The 21611-nt window shown below is 41.1% G+C and overlaps 1 protein-coding gene and 1 long non-coding RNA gene across 5 annotated transcripts in view; one reads left to right on the forward strand and one right to left on the reverse strand.

The window, feature by feature from the left end:
• Positions 1 to 12753, forward strand: part of vps50 (VPS50 EARP/GARPII complex subunit) — a 171667-nt gene extending 158914 nt beyond the window's left edge. For 2 of the 4 annotated variants that reach the window (XM_069913647.1, XM_069913648.1), the window contains 6 exons: positions 1487 to 1635; positions 4333 to 4429; positions 4586 to 4744; positions 9962 to 10083; positions 10675 to 10864; positions 11134 to 12753. In XM_069913647.1, the coding sequence (XP_069769748.1) occupies positions 1487 to 1635; positions 4333 to 4429; positions 4586 to 4744; positions 9962 to 10083; positions 10675 to 10864; positions 11134 to 11253 (837 nt within the window). In that variant the 3' untranslated portion in view covers positions 11254 to 12753. Of the gene's footprint in view, positions 1 to 1486; positions 1636 to 4332; positions 4430 to 4585; positions 4745 to 9961; positions 10084 to 10674; positions 10865 to 11133 lie in introns of those variants that run through there. The other 2 variants (XM_069913649.1, XR_011349904.1) reach the window with 2 other exon arrangements.
• LOC138751410 (uncharacterized) lies at positions 5044 to 21105 on the reverse strand. Its single transcript, XR_011349906.1, has 5 exons — positions 20662 to 21105; positions 20156 to 20247; positions 18050 to 18146; positions 8345 to 8480; positions 5044 to 5236 (listed from the first exon to the last, which is right to left on the reverse strand). It is a non-coding gene; the product is annotated as an uncharacterized lncRNA (long non-coding RNA).
• Between the last annotated feature and the right edge of the window lie 506 nt (positions 21106 to 21611).

The following is a 21611-nucleotide window of genomic DNA, read 5'->3' on the forward strand; positions in this document are numbered from 1 at the left end:
CCACAGTAAATACAGATGAGGAATATTAATTTAAGATCCCACCCATATCCTGTGGTTCCACATATGTATGATTATATATTGATCTTAAAGGGGACTGTTCTTTCCGTAGATAACATCTTGCTCTTAATATACTTCCAAAATCTCTTGAGATTCTCCTTTTTTCCCTCCTGACTTCAACATCCCTTTTATACATCAGGGGATTCACTGCAGAAATGGAATTAGAAGAAATTTCTTCAGTGTGTGGTTAGTTTGTGGAATTGATATCATTTGGAGGGTTGTGGAGGTGCAGTCGTTGAGTTCATTTAAAACGGATTGATGCATTTCCAGATGTAAAGAATATCAAAGAATTTAGAGATATTGCAAGCAAATGCTGCTTAGATAGGAGGTCAGACCTGATTGATCAATGTCAGAGTGGGCTTGAAGCAGCCAACTTAATTACTCAACTTTCTTGTAAGGAGTCATTGATATTCCAAGTCCAAGATGGCAGCACGGCTGTAGCCCCCAGTGACCTCTCCAGACCGGGTGCTACAGGAACTCCCCCTCCCCCCCCCCCCCCCTCCCATGTAGGTGCTGTGCTCAATCCTTGAGCTGACAAGGATGAAGTCTGGAACACAAAGAATCGAACATTGAAATTTGGGGAACACTAAGCAAGAGCAGACCTTTGAAAGAGGCCACGAAGTGTACAGACCCGACTACCCAGGGACGAGCTTGCGTGGTAGACTCGAAATACTGAGGGGATCAAGGCCTCTGCTTGGCGATGTGGCCTTTAGTCTTTGGCGCCAGAGTTGATGTTGCCTGTTGCCGGGGGTCGTTGAGACGGCCTGGCGCAGTCCGAGGAGGTGTCATGATGTGTTTGGAGCAGTGAAGCTGGAGGAGGTGTCTGGAGTGACAGAGTTGTGGTCCCAATTCGGGGGTCTTGAAGATGCATGCCCAGGATTGCTGGGGCCTTGTGGGGGAGATGCCATGGCTTCGTCCTCGAGAGACGGTGAACTGTGAGAGTGGTTTTCCCTTTAAAAAATATCCAAAGTCCAGCAGATGCCTTGATGGTGGCACAGTGGTAGCCTGAAACGGTCTCTTCAGATCGGGTTAACAGTGTCTTGTGGATATTTTAACACCTAAAGGCATACTTCAACCTGTCTCTTCTGTAACCTTGGGCCCAGCCTCTGAAAATCAATGTATTGTGGCACTTTTTTTAATATACACTTTAAGTAGATGTGTGTGTAAGAGAAAGAGTTGAATTTTGTGATATTTCACTGTCCTGCGGGGATCTCATGGTAGCTAAGGGCCAAGATGGCAGTGCAGCAGTTGCTCTCAGTGGCCTCTTGGGACCTGGTACTCCTGTTCCTACGCTGTTTGTAGTTATGTTGCTTTTATGCTCAGGGAAATGGTGCCTCATATTTTCTTAAAGTCACAAATAAAACACTACTACCTACTATTGTATCAATATGACTCTATCAGTAATTTGTACATTTTATTCTTTATGTAGGAAGCACCACCTGAGACTTCTGGTCCCTTGACAGCTACAGAAGAGAGAAAAGAAAAGATTCCAAGTCCACATCTCAGTCACCTTGTGGTTCTAAATGCTGCAGAAACATTATATGGTCTTGCAGAGAGGGTGGTGGCTACAGAATCATTGTAAGTTGCTCTAATTTGCAGAAGGATTAAGCCCTATTGAACTTATTTCAACACATTCAATTAAGACCAAGTAATATCTGGAAGATATTCCAGATTGGTTGTCTGAAGAGGACGTGCAAAATCGTTGAGGACCCCTACCACCTTTCACACCGCATCTTTCAGGCACTCCAGTTACATAAGAGATGCGGAAGTATCAGAGCCACTATCAAGCTGAGAAATAGCATCTTCCCATGGGCAGTATAAAAGCTGAACGGCCAAAAGAACTGCTCACACTAGCGATCCAAGACTCTCACATTTACAAAACAATATTATATGAAAACTTGCCCTGCATTTGTGTTGCTTATCTGTATGTGCATTGTGTTTGGTTGGTGCGTCTGCGTATTTTGCACCGAGGACTAGAGAATGCTGTTTCATTAGGTTGTATTTGTGCAATCAGATGATAATAACCTTGACTTGAAATTCAAATAAAATCAAAGGTATTTTCCATCGAATTATGTATTTCGCACAGATATTTGGTTTGGTTCCACGTGAATCTCTTTAATTTCTTTCCTGCTCATTTCCCAGCTAGCATTTCTTCTTTTCAAGCAGCTGTGAAATTCATATTTAAAAATTGTTTCTGAAAACGGATTCGACAATACCTTGTGGCAGAATTCTAGAAAGGGCTTCTTTGATTCTTCCTTGTTTTAAAAAAAATCATGAAAAGTAATATTTATGGGTTATGAAACTTGTGTAATTCATAACAAGGTAAACCATAATTAACATCTAATTGCAAAGTAACTGACGTTGATTCCCATCTCAGGAGGAACTCATTTGGTGTTTCATATGCATCTGCTGAAAAAAAACCCAAAACAGTCAAAATGATCCTGCCTTCCAAATTTTGCTCCATGGCGCATATCTTCTCCTTCTTTGGCTTGGCTTCGCGGACGAAGATTTATGGAGGGGGTAAAAAGTCCACGTCAGCTGCAGGCTCGTTTGTGGCTGACCAGTCCGATGCGGGACAGGCAGACACGATTGCAGCGGTTGCAAGGGAAAATTGGTGGGTTGGGGTTGGGTGTTGGGTTTTTCCTCCTTTGCCTTTTGTCAGTGAGGTGGGCTCTGCGGTCTTCTTCAAAGGAGGCTGCTGCCCGCCAAACTGTGAGGCACCAAGATGCACGGTTTGAGGCGTTATCAGCCCACTGGCGGTGGTCAATGTGGCAGGCACCAAGAGATTTCTTTAGGCAGTCCTTGTACCTTTTCTTTGGTGCACCTCTGTCACGGTGGCCAGTGGAGAGCTCGCCATATAATACGATCTTGGGAAGGCGATGGTCCTCCATTCTGGAGACGTGACCCAGCATATAGTCACTAATTAAATATAATGAGGGTTTCTGCCTCATCAGCTCTTTTAGTCTGTGTGCTTCAAACATTAATCCAGTTTCCTTGGATTGTTATCCAATAGTTAGTGCGTTTTGCCACAATGATAAAACTTCCTTTTTGAGAACATTTTTAATTAGGAGCTCTATGTCCTCTTCCAAAAAACCCAGCCTAGCCAGATTTTCCTCACAACCAAAATCCTGCATCCCTGGGAACATCTTATAAATTTGCGCTGCACTTCCTCTTGTGCAACGCATCCTACATGAAGTAGGCCAGAACTGGACACAGTAGTCTTGCAGTAGCCTAGTTCGAGTTGGGTACAGTTCTTTGATTAAACTTCTTGTATTTCATTGCTTCAGCAAGTAAAATGTCCATTCGTACTTCTTTGTTAGAATGTCAGTCTCTGAAGATAGCAAAAATATATTAATTTAGAAACATGTATTGGCTCCATATCACTTCTTAATTCTCCCCTTGTTTTTTATATAATTGTGCAACACATTTGGATGCTCTTCATTTTATTTTGTCAGTATTTTAGCTTGCTTCCTATGCTTTTTATAATACTTTCACAGTATTTTCACTCAGTTTTGTGCTATCATAACTTGTATGATCCTTGGAGATCTTGATTTTGGGAAATGCATCCTTAGTAGGAAAAAAAAGTTGTCTGAACTTTCTTTTCACCATCTCAAATGTTTCCTGATGCCAAACAATTGATGCCAAACAATTGTCCCTCTGCTTTTTTTTAAAATCTGTCTCATCTGAAACCCCAATAACCAAGTTCTGCCAGTTCTGTCGTATTTAAGAAATGTTTTGATAATGGTTACAAAATTATACTTCTACACTTTTCCATCTTGTGTGCTAATACTTTTTATTTGTAGCTTTCTTTCTGTGTTGCATGTGCTTTTAAGCACAACTAAACTTTGGACACAAATAGACACATTTTTTATTGCTTTTTATCAAGAGATATTCCCAGGAATCCAGTTCTTAGGTTCTGTTCCTTCCAAAACACTCCCTCTGCCAAGCTTGTTTTAAAATCTCCCCAAAGACACCAGGAAACATTTAAAATTTATATGCACAAATAGTAATGGCTCTCTGTAGAATAATGCTGTGTGGCAGTTTAGCAAAAAGCATGGTGAAATTATAACCATTCAAGAGTAATTAAAAAAATTATGCTTAAGGATCATGTTCCTTTTCCACAAATGAAAAGATTAATTCATCATTTGAAGCTATGGTTTATAGATGTACTTTTTCATGGTTCTTAGAATTCTGACTTTACCACTTTGGTCTGTTGGTCTTCTTTCAGATTTTCATGTTAAATGATAAATAATCTTAAATATCTTTATTTTCTAGAGTGTTTCTGGCTGACCAATTTGATTGTTTGCAACCTCATCTTGATGCCATGATGCCTTCAGCTAAGAAGCCATTTTTGCAACAGTTTTATTCGCAGGTCAGAACTGAATTTTTCAATTGGAGTCATTTTACTTTAGTTACAATATAGAGAGAATTTAAATGATCAATTTTTAATTGCTTTTTTTGTTCCATTTGTTAGTTGTCTGACTTCTCATGCTTGATGTTTTTTTTCTTCCCATCTCTTATCTAATAGACTGTGTCAACTGCCAGTGAGCTCCGCAAACCAATTTACTGGATTGTGGCTGCTAAAGCGATTGATTACGAACAGATGCTTCATCTTATGGCTAGTGTGAAATGGGATATCAAAGAAATCATGTCACAGCACAATGTGTATATAGATACCCTTCTCAAGGTAACTACAAGAATGGTTATGGTCCCAAAATCTACATGTTGTAATCTTTTAGTCATCAATTTAAAATAATTTCACATTGTAAGATATTGGAATTTCTTTGAGGAAAAGGATTTTCTTTGCCATATTCCTTGGAACTGAATAGTTTTCAACATATTTTATTAATAATCAGTACAATGTGCTGAAAAAATGGCCTCATCAGAATCAGAATTTATTGCTTTTAAAATATTGCAAAATTTGTTGTTTACAGCTGCCTTACTGTATATAAACCACCTTACAAAATATATAAAAATAGTGCAAGGAAAAGAAAAACTCAAACTAAGGCAGTGTCTGTGGTTCATTATTCATTCAGGAAAATTATGCGAGAGGGGAAGAAGCTGTCCTTGTTCCGCTGAGCACTCCTGTACTTTTTCCCAATGGTAGCAGAGTGAAGAGGACGTGGCCTGGGTGGTAGGGATCCTTGAGGATACATAGAGGTTGCCTCTTGTAGACGACCTACCAGGAACAAGAAAAGGAGTCACTTCTGCAACAAATAGGCTGCCCCCCCCCCCCCCCCCTAGTTCAGAAGGGAAGGGGGGAGGCGGAAAGAGATGGTGGTTGGGGACTCGTTGGTTAGACAAGTGGATAAGAAGTTCTGTGAACAAGATCGAGGCTCCCGATGGTATGTTGCCTCCCAGGTGCCATGGTCAGAGACATCTCTAATCGAGTTCATAGCATTCTGGAGTGGGAGGGCGAGCAGCTGGATGTTGTGGTCCACGTGGGAGTAGAGATGAGGTCCTGAAGAGGGAATATAGGGAGTTGGAAAGGAAGTTAAAAAGCAGGACATTACTGCCTGTGCCATGAGCCAGAGAGGGTAAGAATAGGAAGTTGTGGTAGATGAATGCGTGGCTGAAGAGTTGGTTCAGGGGTTCACATTTCTGGATCATTAGGATCTCTTCTGGGGAATGTCTGACCTCTACAAAAAGGGTGGACTGCATCTGAACTGGAGAGGGACCAATATCCTGGTGGATAGGTTTGCTAGAGCAGTTGGGATGGGTTAGGCAGGGAGGAGGAAATCAGAATGTAAGAGCAGTGATTAGGGTAGAAGGACAAAAGCATGATGCTATATGCTCTGGGTTGGGGGGGAAGGACAGGCAGGGGACAAAACATAAAGATAACCAGTTAGAGGATGGTTTGAAATGTGTCTATTTCAACGCTAGGAGTATTAGGAATAAAGGGGATGAACTTAGAGCATGGATCAGTACGTGCAACTACAATGTTGTGGCCATTGCTGAAACTTGGCTAGAGGAAGGGCAGGATTGGCTGATGAAGGTACATGGATTTAGGTGTTTTTAAAAAAAAAATAGGATGAGATGTAGAAAAGCGGTGGGTAGCAATAGCATTTATGGTCAAGGATAGTATCACAGCTTATAGGAAGGGAGGTCACTGCAGACATAGTGTCCACCGAGTCGGTGTGGATGGAAGAAGGGAGCTATCACTATGCTGAGAATAGTCTATAGGCCCCCAAGTAGCCTTTGGGACACCAAGGAGCAGATGAAGAGCCAGAATTTGAAATGTGGAAAATACAGGGTTGTAGTTATGGGTGAATTCAACTTCCCTAATAGTGACTGACACCTCCTTACTGCAAGAGGGATAGATGGGGCTGAATTTGTCAGGGGTGTCCAAGAAGGATTCCTGACACATATGTGGACTGCCCAACTAGGGGAGAGGCCACACTGGATCTGGTTCTAGGGAATGAACCTAGTCAGGTGGAGTATTTTGATGAGAGTGACCACAACTCTCTTAGCTTCAACATAGTTATGGAAAAGGATAAAAACAGACAAGCTGGGAAAGGTGCTTAACTGGGGAAGGGCTGATTATGAAGGGATGAGGCAAGAACTAGCGAGAATAAATTGGAAACAGATGTTTAGGGTGAGAACACAGAAGTGATGTGGAGGAAGTTTAGGGACCACTTGTGCAGGGTTCAAGATAGGTTTGCCCCACTGGGACAAGGAAACAAAGGTAGGAAAAGGGAACCATGCTGACCAAACAGGTCAGGCAACAAGTCAAGAGGAAGAAGGAAACATACATTAGATATAGGAAGCAAAAAGGGCTCATGATAGCTAGGAAGGGGTTTAAGAATGGACTTAGGAGAGTGAATTCTCGAAGGGGGCGTAAGAAGGCCTTGGCATGTAGATTTAAGGAGAACCAACCCCAAGGCCTTCTATGGGTATGTGAGGAACAGAAGGATTATGAGAATGAAAGGGTAAGGGAGGTCCTAAACGAATACTTTGTGTCAGTATCCACAAGAGAAAAGGATCTTAATCATAGTGAGGTGGAAATTGAACAGGCCTGTGTGCTGGATAATGTGGAGATTCAGGAAGCAGAAGTGTTGGATCATTTTAAAAACATCAAGATTGATAATTTCCCAGGGTTGGATGTGATGTACCCCAAACTGCTGTAAGAAGTGAGAGAAGAGATAGCTAGGGCAGTAGCTATGATCTTTGAATCCTCCTTGGACACAGGGGAAGTGCTGGAGGATTGGAGAATGGCAAATATAATCCCCTTGTTTAAAAAAGTAATGGGGAGAATTCTGGGAATTATAGATCGGTGAACCCCACATCATGGTGTGTAAATTAATGGAGGGGATCTATGAATATTTGGAGAAGTACAGTCTATTCAAGGATAGTTAGCATGGCTTCGTGAAGGGAAGGTCATGCCTCACAAGTTTAATAGAGTTTTTTGAAGAGGTAACAAAAGAGAAATTGATGAGGGTAGGGTGGTAGATGAGGTCTACATGGATTTTAGCAAGGTATTTGATGAGGTTCCATGAGAGACTCATCCCACGAGACATGGGATCATTAGAAAATTAGCTATATGGATAAAAAAATTGCCTTGTAGAAAGAATGCAGAGAGTAGTAGTGGAAGGAAAGTAATCTGCCTGGAGGTCTGTGACTAGTGGAGTGCCACAGGGATCTGGTCTGAGACCCGTGCTCTTTGTGATTTTTATGAAGAGGTGGATGGATGGGTCTGTAAGTTTGCAGATGACACAAAGGTTGAAGGAGTTGTGGATGAAGATAAAGGTTGTCAAAGGTTACAAGAGGATATAGGCAAGTTGCAGAGTTGGGCAGCAAAGTGGCAGATGGAGTTTAATCCGAATAAGTGTGAGGTGATGCATTTTGGAAGGACTAACCAGAAGGCTAAGTTTAGGGTTAATGGCCGGTTACTTAAGAATGTGGATGAACAGAGAGACTTTGGGGTCCAAATCCGTACATCCCTCAAGGACACCACACAAGTTGATAGAATAGTTAAGGCCTATGGGATGCTTGTTCATTAATAGGGGGATTGAATTCAGGATAGAGGGGTCATGTTGCAACTGTACAAATCCCTGGTAAGACCACACTTAGAATATTGTGTTGAGTCCTGTAGGAAGGATGTGGAAGCTATGGAAAGGAAAGGGTGCACTGGAGATCTACAAGGATGATCCCTGAATTTGAAAACAAGTCTTACGAGGAAAGGTTAGCAGAGCTGGGACTTTTCACTTTGGAACATAGGAGGATGAGATGAGACTTGACAGAGGTCTTCATGATTAAGAGAGACATAGATAGGGTGGACAGCCAGTACCTGTTATCTCGGCAGGACTGGTTCGTGTTCTCCTGGTTTCCTCCTAAAGTCTACAGTCATCTCCTTGGTTTTGCTAACGTTGTCAACTAGCTGATCTATATCCCTCCTGTACGCTTCTTCATTGCTGTCTGCAATTCTGCCAAAAACCATGGTGTCATCAGCAAATCTGTAGAAAGCATTTGAATTGTGCCTTGCCATACAGTCATGGGTGTAGAATGAGTAGAGCAGTGGGATAAGCACACATCCTTGAGGTGTACCTTGCTTGATTGTCAGTGAGGATGAAATGTTGTTTCCAATTTGTGGTCTTCCAATGAGGAAGGATCCAGTTGCAGAGGCCCAGCATTTGGAGCTTGTTGACTAGCACTGAGGGAATAATGATGTTGAAAGCTGAGCTGTAATCAATGAAGTGCTGCCATATGTATGAATTGCTGCTTTCTAGGTGATCCAGAGCTGAGTGGAAAGCCAGTGATATGTGTTTGGAGAGATTGTTATGGTAGGCGAATTTATAGGACACTCATGATTACCAAAATCTCATGATCAGTTGAATTTGTATGATCCACTTTATGAATTTAATGGGCAATTTTTAATGTGTTCAATATTATAAATGCAATTTGATTTTTTGTTTCAAATATTTAAGGGATAATTAATTTCCTCTTGCTTCTTCAAAAATTGTTCTTCCTTAATTTCATCACAAAATAATGACTTCATAAAAGATCCTAATATCCCAAATGCACTGTTTGAGGCATCAGTTAATGAAATTTAGGAAATTGAATACTTTTCACTCAACAAAATGTTCTCTTAAAAGTTGACTATTAGAAACAGCATTAAACATCACAGCCAAATTATCCCTCCCAGTGACTTAATTTCTCAGACTGCATTCTAGCAGGAGTCTCCTCTCAATGCATTCTTGTCCTCTTCTTCCTTCTTTCCATGTTGCTCTTTATTAAGGTGTTACACTTGATGCACTTTGCAGACTGATGCTTCAGTTTATTTCTACCATCTACCTCCACCTTTTCATGACCTGTCCTTTCATCCTGTTTGTTTTATAGCCTTTCTTGGCTGAGTCTTGATTCCATGGGCTTAACTGTGGGGTGGCGGGGGGGGGAACAATGGCAACGTCTTTGGCAACTGCCACCAATCTCCATCCACTCATTCAGCCACAATTCCATGCTTATTAAGACTGAAAATCTCTGTGTTATTTCACCTCTATACCTTTTCCATTACAAAGATCATGTCTGTTTCATTAGTCCAGCTACCATTTTTTACTTTACTTAATCTTGTGTTAATTCCTCCATGGAGACATAATTTCTGCACCTCAATTGTTATCAAATCCCCTCATCCTGCATTACAAATTCCCTTTTCCCTTTGTGCATCTTCATCTTGCCACTGGGAGCAATGTTTTTGTCACTAAAGCATCACAGTCCCACAACCCAAACACTTCCATAAGTGCACTACTTCCTGTTCCTCCAACACTCTCCTTTTTAACGCTTCTTTGGCTTTGTATCTAGCGCCTCTAGAAAATAGTGGGAGCGTTTTCCAGCTTTGCGTGTGCTATGAAAATGCAAGATGTTAATACTCAGATATATTGAACTAGAATGTCTTTTGTTTTTACTGTAGCAGTTCGAACATTTCCACAAGAAGTTATCTGAAGTTTCCAAACGGGTGCGTATACCATTCCAAGTCTCCAATGTCCTTTGGGAGCATTGTATCCGGTTGGCAAACAGAAGTATAGTAGAAGGGTAAGTTCATTTTAGTTGACTATTTGCTATATTTTTATGTTCGACTACTGTTCACAGACTACAGCTTTCAATACCATAGTCCTAGTAAACTCATTTTCAAACATCGAGATCTAGGCCTCAGTGACCCCTCTGTAACTGGATCCTTGATATCTCATAATCAGTGAAGGCGGGTAATAACATCTTAATGATTGCATCAACACCAGCACTCCTCAAGGATGTGTACTCAACCCCTTACATCCATGGCTAACTGGTCTGTAGGATCTTTCCTTTAAGTAATGAGGTGGCAAAAGTCCTTGATGAACCTTGTTTGTACTAAATGAATTCTGGATAAACTTTGACAAATAACAATCAATAATCCTTCATATTAATCATCAAATTTTCATCTCTTTATAACTTTAATGATAGCTTACGTACAATTTATTTTTTTATTGCAGCATTTTTTATTACAGGATTTCTTTTATTTCATACAATATTTTTAAATATACATTCTGCTGAGCATTTGCTGTAAGAAATTAGTTTTTTTTTAGATCTTCACTTACTGGATATCTTTAATTTGTCATTTTTACTGAGCTGATCATCCTCCTCCTACAGTTATGCAAATGTGAAAAAGTGCAGCAATGAGGGACGGGCCTTGATGCAGTTGGACTTCCAGCAGTTTTTGATGAAGCTAGAGAAACTGACAGACATCAGACCAATTCCTGATAAAGAGTTTGTGGAAACTTATATTAAAGCCTATTATTTAACTGAGAATGACATGGAGAGGTGGATCAAAGAACACAGAGTAAGTAAGACTTGTGGGTGGTTAGAGAGGGAAGACTTTTTTTAATTTATAAAAAATTTCTTTTTACAGTTGCCAAATATTACTTTTATTGTGGATGATCAAAACAAATAATTGAACATCCTGTAAAATATTTATATTTCTGTTAGAATTTCAGTGATCAGCCCAATGAGCTTTCATGCCAGCACATTATCCCTTTGGCTTCCATAAAGTTTTTGTAAAGCTGAGTGATTTTTCTTTTCATTCTAAATTTTTGTGTTTTCTTTGGGCAGGAATATTCAGCCAAACAGTTAACCAACCTTGTGAATGTATGTCTTGGCTCCCACATCAATAAAAAAGCACGGCAGAAGCTGATAGCAGCCATTGAAGAACCTGATAGGCTTAAGAGATAGCCTTTTTCGACATTTGTGTATTGTTGCTGTTTTGGATGGCAAATGGATAAATATTTCCATTCCAAATCAATACGTCCCCGCACATTACTGTTACAAAAAATTTATGATGCATGTTACCTGTTTTCTGATTTAAAAAAAAAACTGAACTGGAGAATGCTGTTCAACTGACAAATGTGGCTATTGTTCAGCTTTTATTTCAGACATGGTAAGTCAATCAATATTCCATGTAATGTTGTCTTTAAAGCTTGTATGAAAACGATTTTAAATGTTATGGTTATTATTTTGTGGGGGAAGCTTACATTTTTATCAATTAGAATATGGAATATAAGGATTCTATATTGTAACAGAATAAAACTGTATACAGGTGCCTAACCTTTTATCTGGGATTCCAAACACTGACAACCTCCAAAAGCTGGCACTTTTTTTGGTTGATGTCATTACACGTAAGTAACGTTAATTTTCCATAATAAATTCTCAGTTTTCAGAGTGAGAACCCCCGCCCCCATCATCCCCACTCCCATGGATGTCGTCTCTTACCTTTGGTGGAAAGGTAACTCTCGGCCCCTAGTACCTGCTGGGAGAGAAGCAGCCGGAGGCTGGCTCAATGCAGGAGCAATGGGCATCATCATTATCCATAATCCCCCAGGCATCTGGAACTTCTCTGGTGCTGTTGCCACGATCCAGTGTGGTGCTTAATAAACTGCGGGTTCAGCAGCACTGCACCCCTGCTGCTGTATTGGGTATTAGATGGGGGAGTGGCGGGTAGTGCTGTATTGCCGGGGTGTCCTGAGGCCGGTCTGACGAGCTGATGGAGTGCCTGAAAGCTGCTGGTGCTCGGCTTGGCTCCGCCACCCTAATGGTCTGCTCCTCCTGCGGCTTGCACCTCATGTCCGGCCTTTTGCCCCGCTTGGCTGCTGGCTACAAGCAGCCGACACTGGCCACCCTTTTGGCTGAGCTCCCAGGCCACCCCGTCACCTCTGACCACCTGACCAAAGCACTGGTTGAGAGCCTCCTGTGCGCCACACGTCTAACCCACCCCGCTGCATGCTCACCCCATCTAGGGTGCAAAATAGTTTGGCACTAGCCCTGGTTTTGGGGGGGAGGGGTGGGCGTGGTGGTAGGGGGCAGTGGATGGATGACAGGAGCTAGGAGTGAGGCATTTGCTTAAAGGGACCAAAATCAAAATGATTCCGAACAATAGCAGGTGTCTGGTCCCAACAATCCTGTATAAAAGGTTTAGCATCTGTATTAATTAGTGTTAAGGTGTGAACTACTGAAGCTGATTTTACAATGACTTTTCTGTATCCAAAGGGTTAAATATAAATAAAATGTCAAATATTTATGATGGTTCATATAGAACCACAGTAAGTAAAGTAACAAATTAAATCTGTACATTCACATTTATTTGTCTAGTTCCAAAATTTGAAAAACAAAGGTATTTGTTTCTTGTTGAAATGGAATTGATCATGGACTGGTAATTAAATAAACAATCAAAATTGAGGAATTTTCTTTTTAAATATTTTTATGGAGTTTAACAAAACCCTTTACACAAGGTATACTAATGATAAACATAAAATAAATCACATCATATATCAGATATCAATTGTAAATTGATTATTACATAACTTATTTCATTCAAGACATCAGCTTCTATAATTATAATAATTAAACAATTAAATCATAACTCGTACTTTGTCTAAAAAAAATTGAATACAAAAAATATGCAAATACTACACATAAAACTCCCTTATATAAGATACTTTATACTTCTCATGTGATCATGTTGTTCTGTGATGTGATCCATGATCTGTAGTTAAAACCCTACTTTACATATTAGTAAAGGAAAACAAGGATTTTTAAAATCCCTACTAATCTACCCCCTCCCTCTAAACAAGGTTATCTGAATATATTGTAAATATGAATGAAATAATGACACCAGACAGGGAATCCCCAGTAAGATTGTGAAAATCTTGCATCTCCATTATTATTTCATGAGGCAAACAGCTGTGTGGACATCAGCAACATATAATGTTATATTTAAGTTTAATATCATGTATTGAAAATGAAGTGATGGAGGTTGTTTTGCAGGCAGACCAGTAGCTATCTCCAACACAAGACAGGACAAAAAGTACAAAAGTGCAAAGTTACAGTGAGTTCAGGTGATATGGAGTGAAGGGAACATAATTTTCCGCTTTTTTTATTCATTCAGCAATCTGATAACAGTGGGTAAGAAACCATCCTTGAATGTACTGGTACGTAATTTCATCTTCCTAATGGGAGGGAGATGTAGAGAGTGTGGCCGGGGAGGGATGCATCTTTAAATATGCTGGTTGCCTTTCCAAGACAGCATGGGTTACTTTTCTAAGACAGCGCGGGTTACAGATCCAGTTGCAGGAGGGGAGGGGGTGGCATGTGTTGGCCTGAGTCACGTCCACACAACTCTATGCAATTTCTTGCAGAGTTCACCCTGAAAGGATGCTTTCAACCTTTAAAAGTTGTTAAGGTATGCTGGTAACATGCCAAATTTCTTTAGGCTCCTCAGGAAGTAGAGGTCCTGTTGCCAATACTTGGCCAATGGACCGGCATAGAAAGACCACAACAAGTCACTTGGAAACTGAAGCTACCTTCTATCTCCAACTCAGCACTACTGAGGTGAACCAGGGAGAGAACTCTGCCCCTACTGCTGAAATCTTTGACCATCTGCTTGGTCTTGCTGAAATTGAGGGAGAGGTGTTTGTCCTGGCACAAATCCACAAGTCCCTCCATCTCTCTTTTGTACTCCATTTCATCATTGTTAGAAATGCTACATACGACTGGGGTGCTCTATGTGAATTGTACACAGCAAATAAGTATATTAGAGGGCTGAGTACGCAAGCCTACAGATGCTGTCATTAATCCTCACTGATTATGTCCTGCAGACTAGAAAGTTATGGACCCAGTTGCAGAGGATTGCAGGGACTAAGTCATATAGCTGGCGATTTGTTTGGAACTATTAGATTTTTAAATTTAGATGTACAACATGGTAAGAGGCCCTTCCAGCCCATGAGCCCATGGTGCCCAAATACACCCAATTAATCTACGACCCCCATATGTTTTGAAGGATGGGAGGAAATCAGAGCACCTGGAGGAAACACATGCAGATACAGGGAGAATGTGCAAACTCCTTAAAGTCGGCGCCGAATTCTAACCCAGGTCACTGGCGCTGTAATAGCATTGCGCTTACTGCTACATGTATTGATAGTAGAGCTCTAGTTGATTAATAGTAACCTGAAAGTGGTGACCTTGTTGTTCAGGTATTCCAAGGTTGAGTAGAAGGCCATAGAAATTGTGTCTGCTATGGACCTATTTTAGCAATATGCAAACTGGAGTGGGTGGCTGATAGTCTGGAGTTAATGAGAGCCATGACCAACCCCTTGAAGCACTTCATGGTGGTGGCTATCAGAGCCACCAGCTGATAGTTATCCAGGCCCATCACTACATTATTTTTTGGCACCAAGATCATAGTGGTCTTCTCGAAGCAGGTGGGTACTTCAGCCATTTGGAGAGAGAGGTTGAAGATGTCTGTGAATATAGCCATCAGGCGAAGAGGACATGTCTAAAGACTTCATCTGGTCCAGTTGTTTTACACAGGTTCACTCTCCAGAAGGCCAATCTGATTACTGCATAGCTGACCATATCTGCAGATGTGCTCAAGGTAGCAGAGTTTGCATCTTGCAGTTGATGCTGCAATTCCATTTCTTTCAATGAAAATAAATCAGACCACTTTAATTAAGTCAATGAAAAGTACACTGTTTTCTCCATATCTTTAACAAACAAGTTATTGTTCAATTTGTACTTGTGTTTGGATTGCGGTAATACATATTCTTTCTTTGGCTTGGCTTCGCGGACGAAGATTGATGGAGGGGGTAAAAAGTCCACGTCAGCTGCAGGCTCGTTTGTGGCTGACAAGTCCGATGCGGGACAGGCAGACACGATTGCAGCGGTTGCAGGGGATAATTGGTTGGTTGGGGTTGGGTGTTGGGTTTTTCCTCCTTTGCCTTTTGTCAGTGAGGTGGGCTCTGCGGTCTTCTTCAAAGGAGGTTGCTGCCCGCCAAACTGTGAGGCGCCAAGATGCACGGTTTGAGGCGTTATCAGCCCACTGGCGGTGGTCAATGTGGCAGGCACCAAGAGATTTCTTTAGGCAGTCCTTGTACCTTTTCTTTGGTGCACCTCTGTCACGGTGGCCAGTGGAGAGCTCGCCATATAACACGATCTTGGGAAGGCGATGGTCCTCCATTCTGGAGACGTGACCCATCCAGCGCAGCTGGATATAAAGTTCTGATAATATATATGCTCACCGTTTATATACAAAAATGCTGGAGAAGCTCAGCAGGTCCCATAATGTCCATAGGAGGCAATGATATTTCACCAATGTTTCTGGCCTGAGCCCTTCATCAAGGTCTGAATAAAAAGCAGACAGGCACCTGAATAAAAAGGTGGGGAAGAAGGGGCAGGGGGAGGAGCACAGACTAACAGCCAAGAGGCCAAAAATGGACGGGGATAGAAAAAACAGAATTGATTGGCGGAGACGGTTAGCTCTATGAATGCAGAGCTGGAGAAAAAGAGACAAAGGGATAGGGAAAGAGAGAGACAGCTTAAGGGTGGGGAGTTGGAGGAAATGAAACGCGGATTGGGAAAGAGGAAGATGGGAGGGGCCTGACAGAAACTGGAAAAGTCACTGTTAATGCCATCTTGTTGGAAGGTGTCCAGATGAAATATGAGATTTTGTTCCTCCAATTTGTAGGTGGTCTCAGTTTGGCTGTGCATGAGAGAATAGTCAGATATGTTTTGGAATAAGGCGAGGATTCCAGGCGTCAGCATGCCCCATTTCCATGCCGACATATCTGTCATTGGTCTCATGCACTGCCAACCCCCCTCCCCTGATCAATTTTCAGCTTTCTCTCCTGCCCTCCTATCCATGTCCACTTATGGCCTCTTGGTTGTTGGTCTGTGCTCTTTCCCTGCTCCTTCTCCCCCCCACCCCCCCCCATCCTTTTATTCAAATGTCTGCCTGCTTTCTGCTTGATGAAGAGCTCAGACCCGAAATATTAGTTTGTATCTCTGCTTCCTATAGATTCTGTGGGACCTGCTGAGTTTCTCCAGCACTTTAGTGTTTTTTACTACAATCACAGAGTCTGGCGACTTTCTTATTTCACTCATTGTTCATTCAAATAAATTAATCACATGCATTTATACATTGTCCAAGAAATTATTAGAAATTATTATTAGACCTGTTGTTTCTGTGCTAGAGAGTCAGGTTCAATCATGACCTTGGGTGTGGTTTATATCAAGTCGAGTCAAATTTATTGTCACCTGCTTGTACTAGTACAACCCAAAACAGGGTATATGAAGTTTACACATTCTCCCTGCCACCAACTGGGAGCTCCAGTTTCCTCCCACATCCCCAATCTGGGAAGGTTGGTAGCTTAATTGGGCATTGTCAATTATGTAGGTGTGTGATAGAATTTGGGGAGAAATTGATGAAAAGATGAGCAAAATAAGTGCATTTTGTAGCATTAGTATCAATGGTCTATGTGGACTCATTGAGCCAACAGACCTGATGTCATTGCTGTATATCTATGTACAGAGCTAAATCTTGTTGATTATGATTTGTAGTTCTGAGGGGAATTGTTGGTATTTATCTATGCCAACTGAAGTATATCCAAATAACCTTGAATAAAATCTGGAATGTGCACTTTCATCATTTGTTTGATTATAAATTTTAAACTGGAGCACAACAGAGCCAAATAAAGGAAAATAGTGTCTTTGTCCCTAACATTATGGAGAGCACTATATTTATAAGCGTTCCAAGTGTGGTGATATTAAAATTTGTTAATCCAGGATAGAACCATTTTTGTTGAACTAACCATTACAATTTTGAAATATTATTTGAAGTTATTTAAGATCCCTGGCCCCGAACAAGGAATTCCTTTGAAGATGCTTCTTAAGACCCACCTAACATTGATTATATTCTGCCATTCTCTTGTTTGAGTGCATTGGAAAGAATAAATGGAAATAATCATTTTAAGAAAACTTTGCAATTTCATGTTTAAGCCTTTTCTTGAAGTAACAAGAGTTGAGTGAAAATGTTGTTATATTACTGCTTAAAGCTTACACTAAATCTACTTCTCCAGCTTCCATTAAACTCCAGCCACTTTCAAGTGGCCGCAATACCCGACTGTAAAGCCGCCTCTTGTACTCCAACGCAGCTATCGGGTGGCCTCCAGAAAGTGGAGAACCTGCCCAGGAGGAGCACTTACCTAACCTTCCTCCCGTAGATATAATCTCTGACTCCGAGAATCCCCCATTGCACCTGAAAGCAGCAGTGGGACTACAGTCACAGTCCACAGGAGCCAGCATTCACTCGGACGCGGCTCTCCTTCAGCTGGCACATTCAGGTGACAGAAGGGCATCTTTGCGGCAACCTGAACGTCCCAGCTGCACTCCCCCAGCCGTGTCTGCCGGCGCATTATCTGCATCCGAGCATCTGAAAGCGGCTTCCCCGCCACTAATTCTCTCTCTATCTGTTTCTTTTCCTCCTGCTTCCCATGCTTTCACTTAAGAAATTCTCAATTCAGAGAGCTACCCACTCCCTCTATCATCTCAGATTTTTTTTTCTCTATCCTCCCACCTAAATCTATGACTTCTCACCTATGAGGCTGTACTCTCCTGCCCCTTCCTCCCTCTTCTCTCCTTCTCCCACCATTTTATTCAGGTGCCTGTCTGCTTTTTACTCATACATTGATGAAGGGCTTACCCTTTCTTTCCTTCCTGTAGTTGCTGTGTGAACTGCTGAGTTTCTCCAGCACTTTTCTGTTTATATACTAGTGTACTGGAGGGGGAGGAGGTTATCCCTTGAAATGAAATGAGAAATTGCAATACAATTATAAAAATATCTCCTCACTGTTTATATCTCTCACTATTTAAACAAAACTTTGCTAAAGCTTGTACATTATCTCTTGTTTTTTTTATTCTAAACTGTAAATATGATTTCGTGCCTGCTTCATCATACACAATCTCTCTGTGTTAGCAGATCTTAACCAGATTGGGAGGCTTGGTAAAGCCTTATCATTGACTCAGTCAGTGGTTTTCAACCTTTTTCTTTCCACCTTAAGCACCTTAGTAAGGGATTGCTTCAGGTGTTATGTGATGGGCTCGAGGGCCAAAAGGGCCTAATACCATGCACTGTTTAAATTAAAAATTTAAAACCTACTGTATGAACTGTGATTTTGGGCAGCACAATCTTTTGGGCTGGAAGGGTCTGTTAAATTCTGTAAATCTAAATTGTAAAAAAACTAATAAAGGATGCCATTAATTCCACCATGTTTATGTTGGCATTTGGTAGAAGAAACCATGTAATCTCATTTTGTCCATTCTCCATGAAGACTCCCGTCCCTATTATCATTCTCCTCTGCATCCTTTAAGTAGTTAGATTTTTCCTATTGGTTTCAACAGAACTATAATGCACTGCCAGAAGTAGAAAACTACACCAATCTTAAGCTTCACTGATTTCACTTAAAAAAAATTCTATATTTTAATTTGGAATATTAATTGTATTTGCTCTCATAGGAACCATCCAAGATAATTCCTTTTGAAAAACATTATTTTCTTAGTAAGTTCACTCCTGACCTTTTGAATATTACTGTAGCACTATTCTGCCATCTGGCAGCCTTTACAATGGCTGAATGGTGCACCAACAACAACCTCACACTCAATGTCACCAAGACCAAAGAGCTCATTGTTGATTTCACGAAGGGAAAACCAGAGGTCTACAATTCAATGATCATTGGGGAATGAGAGGTGGAGAGGGTGAGCAAATTTAAGTTCTCGTTGGTCACTATCTCAGAAAGTCCTTCCTGGATCTAACATACTAATGGCATTGTGAAGAAAGCATGACAGCGCGTCTACTTCTTCAGGGGTTTGAGAAGGTTTGGTATGATGTAGGAAACCCTGGCAAATTTCTACAGATGTGTGGTGGAAAGTGTGCTGACCAGCGACATCACGGACTGGTATGGCGACACTGGAGTGTAAAGCCTTGGAAAAGGTAATGGACATAGCCCAGGATATCACAGGCAAACCCACCCCACCGTCGAGAACATCTACAGGGACGCTGCCATCAGAAAGCTGCAGCGATCATCAAGGATCTGCACCATCCAGCACACTCTCTGTTCTCACAGCTGCCATCAGGAAAGAGGTATAGATGCCACAAGATTCGCACCACCCAGTTCAGGAACAGGTGCTATCCCTCCACCATCAGACCTCTCAACAATAAGATCAATCAGGGACTCATTTAAGGACTCTTACTCTTGCACTTTAATGATTTTTTTCTCTCTGTATTGCACAGTTTGTTTAAATTTGTTTACACGTGTTCATTGAAAACATTTTTCATGCACTATAAAAAAATCTGAAATCTGATTGTACAAGCAAATCAGTTGTAGACGATGTGATTTTTACCAAAAAATAAGTAAAAGTACTTGATTGAGGGGGTCAGTGGCATATTAAGTTTTCAGATACTGCAATGTGACGTTGAGAAACCTAGTGTTGAATTGATGCTTCTACTGAAGTGAATTCCATATTATATTCTTTGATTATCAACTTTATTCCAGAAGCATTTATATTTTTTTGTCTATCTGCTAAAGATAGATAATATTCATTCTTGAAAATACTTTTTGTTTAAATGGGAAAGCAGTCAACTATGCTTCATTGAGCCAAGCAGCACACCTAGAATCTACACACTGATGCTGTTTGTTTTAGTTTTACACTTCAGCACTCATCCGAGTTGATGTTAATGCTTTGACTGCAGTGTATCACTGGTTACCTATTCATCCAATCAGCTGCAGATTTTCACAAAATTAGTTTTCACCTTGCTTGAAATTAGCTTATGTGTTTTGCTTCCATTTGAGTTTCCATTTAGTCCACAGTAGATTTCTGCCCATGGTCTTTTGGCATTCGGCACTTTGTTGTATTAGAATGGGATTAGGAATAGAGAAAATGGAGAACAGGTTAGTGAAATTAGTTTTGGGTAAGTTTCATCAAAGCATGACCTGTTGGATTCAAAGTGTTCCAAACATAAATTTAGTGGGGTATTCCGGCCCATGCAGTTATATTTTTGTGTGCATACACCTTGTGTATTTGCCCTTTTGCTCATTTTGTCCTATCTCTTTATGCTATGTTAAATCAAAGAGGTTGGAGATGAACCACGACTCTTCCAGAAATCATGCAAAGAGAAAGTGGTGATGTGAGCACACAAACACACAAAACTTAGCTTTCAATGTTGTTTCAAACATCTACTCAACATAAATGTTTCTAGTTGCTCAGAGCTGACTTGTGCAATAAGATGGATTTTCAACAGAAGTACGGAGATCTTACTGCAGTTGTATAGGACCTCAGTAAGGCCACATCTGGAGTACTGTGTACAATGTTGATCTTATAATCAGAGGAAGGACATTCTTGCTAAAGAGGGAGTGCAGTGAAAGTTCATTAGATTTATTCCTGATATGGCAGAACTGATTTCTAACGAAAGACCGAATAGACTAGGTTTATACACATCGCAAGTTAGACAAAGGATAGGGGATGTCACTGAAACATAAAATTCTGACAACGAGACATGTTCCCAATGTTGGTGAAGTCCAGATCAAGGGCAAGTGGGAGTCCTTCAAAAGTAAAATTTTGAGAATTCAGAGTTTGTGTTCCTGTCAGAATTAAGGCAAGACCAACAGGTTTTTGAGAGAGATAAATGCCCTGATTAGGAAGAAGAGGGAGGTGCATAGCAAGTAAAGGGAGCAGGGAACAAATTAGTTTGTGAGAAGCATAAGAAATGTAAGAGAAAAAGTAATTAGGATGTGGCTCTGGCAGACAAAATATTGTAGTGAGCTACATTATTCCTCAAGTGAACGAGGTCACAGAGGTGCAGGCTCGCACTTGCTGATGTCACAATAGTGGCTGTGGGGTGGGGGGGGGTGGGGGAAGGCTGCAAAGGATCATGGATCTCTTGGAGAGTTCCAGTAAAATCAGTTGGTTCAGCTCACTCACAGGTCTGTCCCTTGTTCACTGCACAGCACACAGACCACGATACATTGAAAGAATAGCACGGGCCAAAATTGGCCCTATTAAAAGCTGGAGTGATCATCTGTGCATGGATCCAGTAGAGATCTTAAATTAATTTTTTTACAGCTATATTTATTCAAGAGACAGACACAGATCCTATAGAAGTGAGGTTTTCGGCACACTTCATAGGAGGAGGTGCTTGCTGTCTTAGAGCATGACAAGTATTCCATCGGAACCAGTGTAGAAATTGCAAGGGCCCCAGCAGAAGTATT

The sequence above is a fragment of the Narcine bancroftii genome, chromosome 1, assembly GCF_036971445.1.
Source record: "Narcine bancroftii isolate sNarBan1 chromosome 1, sNarBan1.hap1, whole genome shotgun sequence".
Lineage (NCBI taxonomy): Eukaryota > Metazoa > Chordata > Chondrichthyes > Torpediniformes > Narcinidae > Narcine > Narcine bancroftii.